Below are 4,664 nucleotides of genomic sequence, written 5' to 3'. Positions count from 1 at the left end.
TCGTAGTAGACATCCTTAACTCCTTTCTGCTGTCTGTTGTTCTGTTGTCGGTGTTTCTTTGTTTGAATATGGCACTTATCACATGCTGTGTGGTATCGGCGTTTGGTATCGGGGCATTTTAACGAGTACGAGTACAGGAGATCGGTATCGGTGCATCCCTAGTGAAAATGCTTATTTGGGTCATATATTCCAAGACGTGGGCTAGAATCTGTGATTGTGAAGTACAGTAAATATCCACTTCGCTGCGGTGACTGACTGCCACACACACACTCTTCAGAACATTAGATTCATCCGTGCCGAAGCACAACCCACGCAATGAAGATAATTCCGCACACAGCTGCAATTCCAGGTTTTCAAACCGAGATGGCGACAAAGAGGCAAAACTTACGGACTGCAGCTTTAATTGATTTCATACTTTTAAAATAATTGTGGACTATATGGCTGTTTAGTGAGCAGATACTATGCACCTGTATTTTTTACATTTGTTTGTGCATGTTTCTAATTGGTTATTACATTTTTAAAAAGTTATTTTTGTTTTTATTTATTTTTTATTTTTAAACTAGCCCATGCGTCCATATACCTTTAAACCATTGTAGCAGGTGTTTTGCACTTGAAGTCGCTTGCTCTTGAAGTTTGTAACTCGTTATTGTTTTTTTTTTTATTGTATTATATATATATTTTTTTATTTTAGCTATCCCTTGTGTCCATATTTTTTGTTTTAATTTTAAAAAAAAATGTACTGGTGTTTTGTACCTGTATTTTTATGCTTGATTGTCTCTGATGTTTCTAACTGGTTCAATCATGAAATCTAGTTAAACTTCCGTCGTGCATATGATAGATCTCTGTTAATGGGTCGTGCTCATGTGTTCTGCTCAGGTGGAGAGACCATAAAGAGCATCAACCAGCAGTCTGGCGCTCATGTGGAGCTGCAGAGAAATCCTCCTCCGAACACCGACCCAAACGTCCGGATCTTCTCCATCCGTGGATCTCCTCAGCAGATGGAGATGGCCAGACAGCTGATCGACGAGAAGATCGGGGTGAGTGATCCGTTTCTCAGCGCTTTCTGTTTGCAGGTGCGTACAGTAGTGTTCAAAAGTTTAGAATAATAATGACTGGTTCTGTTTCGTCCTCATGTAGGCGTCTGGAATGGGAGGAAGCAGCAGTTTTGGACTCGGTCCTTTCACCCAAGGACCTGCGACTCCTCATCAGAAGTGAGTGCCTTCCTTCGTTTATTTCCTCTCTGCCAGTGAGTTAATTCTGACAAAGGCGTGATGTTTTGTTTGCTTATTCGGTGTATATCAAAACTAAGATTTGTAGGTCAGTTTAATGCTTTAATTTGGTGTGATGTGCACGATTGCTAATGTGATAGTGATTTAATAGTCAAATAAATAAGAAGTTACATTTTAGACACAATATTGTCAGTTTCTGCTCGAATTCACACAAAGTAGTTCCGATCAAATCCACAGCAGAACTGTCGAGCGTCTCTGAACAACATACAGCGGTGATTCGATTTGAGTGAGTCAATGATTCAGTGACTCGTTCATAAAGAGTCACTTATTGCTCAACACATTTGCTCAACACATTTGCTCAACTGATTTGACAAATCAGTTGAGCGAGTGATTCAATGACTCATTCATAAAGAGTCACTGATTTGAACAAATCGGTTGAGCGAGTGATTCAATGTCTCATTCATAAAGGGTCACTTATTTGAACAAATCAGTTGAGCGAATGATTCAATGATTCATTCATAAAGAGTCACTGATTTGAACAAATCAGTTGAGCGAGTGATTCAATGACTCATTCATAAAGAGTCACTGATTTGAACAAATCAGTTGAGCGAATATTCAATGACTTATTCATAAAGAGTCACTGACTTGAACAAATCAGTTGAGCGAGTGATTCAATGACGCATTCATAAAGAGTCACTGATTTGAACAAATCAGTTGAGCGAATATTCAATGACTTATTCATAAATAGTCACTGACTTGAACAAATCAGTTGAGCGAGTGATTTAATGACTCATTCATAAAGGGTCACTGATTTGAACAAATCGGTTGAGCGAGTGATTCAATGACTCATTCATAAAGAGTCACTGACTTGAACAAATCAGTTGAGCGAATGATTCAATGACTCATTCATAAAGTCACTGATTTGAACAAATCGGTTGAGCGAGTGATTCAATGACTCATTCATAAAGAGTCACTGATTTGAACGAATCAGTTGAGCGAGTGATTCATTGACTCACTCAAAGAGTCACTGACTTGAACAAATCGGTTGAGCGAGTGATTCAATGACTCATTCATAAAGAGTCACTGATTTGAACAAATCAGTTGAGCGAGTTATTCAATGACTCACTCATAAAGAGTCACTGACTTGAACAAATCAGTTGAGCGAGTGATTCAATGACTCACTCTTAAAGAGTCACTGACTTGGAACAAATCAGTTGAGCGAATGATTCAATGACTCACTCATTAACACCATAATGCTTTTCTCATTTAACACAATAATGACTTTAAATGGTCTTTTGGGGGGTAATTTCTCAGCCAGAATTGATGATTAGTTAATCGGCACATCGTGTAATTAATTAATTAAAAATCACTTGATAGCCCTAAAGATTTGATGTACTGAACCTCTCAGACGTGTCTAGTTTGTAATCGGAAGCGTTCAGATGAATCATGTTCGAGTGTGTGTTTCAGACTGGGTTGATTGTCTGTGGGCTCCTGTGGAGTGTTTGTAATGATGTTTTGGTGTTTTGTGTGTTAGTGGTCCGCAGACGTTCATGACTGGAGGTTGGGGAACCACGTACCAGACATGGCAGCCTCAGAGCCAGCAGGACCCCAGTAAGACTCACTCCTCTTGTGAACATCACCGTTTCTTCTGAGGAACATCACTTGGCTTTAGATTCATTTCGCTTTGCTCTTTTCAGGTCACAATGGATCCCAGACCGGCCAGATGGACTATTCCAAAGCGTGGGAGCAGTATTATAAAAAGCTAGGCAAGTGCCTCTGAAACGGTTCGCTGTGTTTCTTCTGTGTAAACCTCGTGAAGGTTTGGGTGAGACGCCGGGACTCTTGGCTGAGAGCGTTTTATTTGCCTGGCTAGCAGTTTTCCCGGTCTGCTGGATTATTTTCTGCCACTCTTTTTTGGATGGGCTGGAATACTGTTGTTGTTTTTCATTACTCGTTCTGATAAAAGCCTGCGATGAACACAAAAAGCCCAACAAGACGTGATCCGGTATTGACGTTTACAGCGTTATAACCGTAAAAGTCTAAAACGAAAAATAAAAATTGCTTTTTGCAGTTTATTTATCATTGGTTTAGTTTTCACTCTGACTGGTATCCCAAGAAGTTATGACTAGGGCTGCATTGTTTGTTTATTTATTTTAAGTTATTAAAAAATTTGCAATTGGGATTTAAAATGCTGTTTAAAAAAAATGTTAGTTTTTTTTGTGCTTGCTTATTGGGTTAGAGTATATATCATTATGGCTATAATAATAATAATAATAATAATAATAGTTATTATTAGTAGTATTGTTATAAAATATAAAAAAATACGAAAAAAAATCAAATAAGAAATATTACTAATGTAATATTTCACTTTAAAATGAAAAAAGTATTAGAAAAATAATATATTAATAATGCATAATTTTATTTAACTTTATAACTGTTGTGTTCAAATTTCTTGATTTTTTTTTTTTTTTATTTAAATTTTTTTTTTATTATTATTTTATTTTTATTTTTTTACAAACCATCCCCAACATTCAAACCTTTTTCAAATAAGGGACAGAAAATTAAATAAATAAATAAAATAAAATAATAATTCCGTCATCATGTATTCTCTTTGCGGAGGAAATATTTGTACATCAAATCACAAGAGCAGGTTACATTAATATTGCATTAGTTGACCCAATATAATACTCTTGTAATACTCTTCCATCTTTGCAGAAAAAAATCTTGATTTTCAAACACTTTTATTCTGACGCAGGAGCACTTACAGCTGCTCTTTTGTTGACAAGCGCTTCTCATTATAAGTTTGTGAAGATGGTTTGTTTCCAAATGTACTTTAAAGCGACTCAAACTCATCATAGATGCAGATGGAGTTCATGCGGATCAATTACTGTGAACCGAGACGCTGAAAACACGCGATCATGAGCTGCTGGTGTGTAAATGAACACAGTGCCACGCTTCACTCAGTGTGCATATGTTTATTTAATTAAATCACAGCCTTATGATTTCGGTTTTGTTCTGATTAATCGTGCGGCTGATGCTCCTGAATCAAATCGAGGCTGAGTTTGCGTGTTTTGTCTGTGCGCAGGTCAACAGAACCAAGGCCAGAGCAGCGGCTCCGAATACAGCAAAGCATGGGAGGAGTATTACAAGAAACAGAGTAAGAACGTCTGTCCTCATGATGTCAGTCAAACCCAGCTGGAGTTCAGTGTTCTCATCCTTCTGTGTGTGTGTGTGTGTCTGTCTGTGTGTGTCTGTGTCTGTGTCTGTCTGTCTCTGTGTGTGTCTGTCTGTGTCTGTCTGTCTGTCTGTGTGTGTATGTGTGTCTGTGTCTGTGTCTGTGTCTATGTCTGTGTCTGTCTCTGTGTGTGTCTGTCTGTGTGTGTGTGTCTGTGTCTGTGTGTGTCTGTCTGTCTGTGTGTGTGTGTGTGTGTCTGT

General features: G+C 38.0%; 1 protein-coding gene across 1 annotated transcript in view; it reads left to right on the top strand.

Annotated features, from left to right (window-relative positions):
* The window catches only part of LOC107731309 (far upstream element-binding protein 3-like), a 37,541-nt gene that overhangs the window by 21,386 nt on the left and 11,491 nt on the right, over nt 1-4,664 (top strand). The window contains exons 10-14 of the mRNA XM_016542362.1: nt 877-1,037; nt 1,138-1,211; nt 2,764-2,840; nt 2,927-2,995; nt 4,315-4,386. Coding sequence (XP_016397848.1) covers nt 877-1,037; nt 1,138-1,211; nt 2,764-2,840; nt 2,927-2,995; nt 4,315-4,386 — 453 coding nt within the window. The remainder of the gene's footprint in view (nt 1-876; nt 1,038-1,137; nt 1,212-2,763; nt 2,841-2,926; nt 2,996-4,314; nt 4,387-4,664) is intronic.

This window comes from Sinocyclocheilus rhinocerous, unplaced genomic scaffold (genome assembly GCF_001515625.1).
Source record: "Sinocyclocheilus rhinocerous isolate Xijiao unplaced genomic scaffold, SAMN03320098_v1.1 scaffold2594, whole genome shotgun sequence".
In the NCBI taxonomy this organism is placed as follows: domain Eukaryota; kingdom Metazoa; phylum Chordata; class Actinopteri; order Cypriniformes; family Cyprinidae; genus Sinocyclocheilus; species Sinocyclocheilus rhinocerous.
This window is presented reverse-complemented; position numbering and strand designations above follow the sequence as displayed.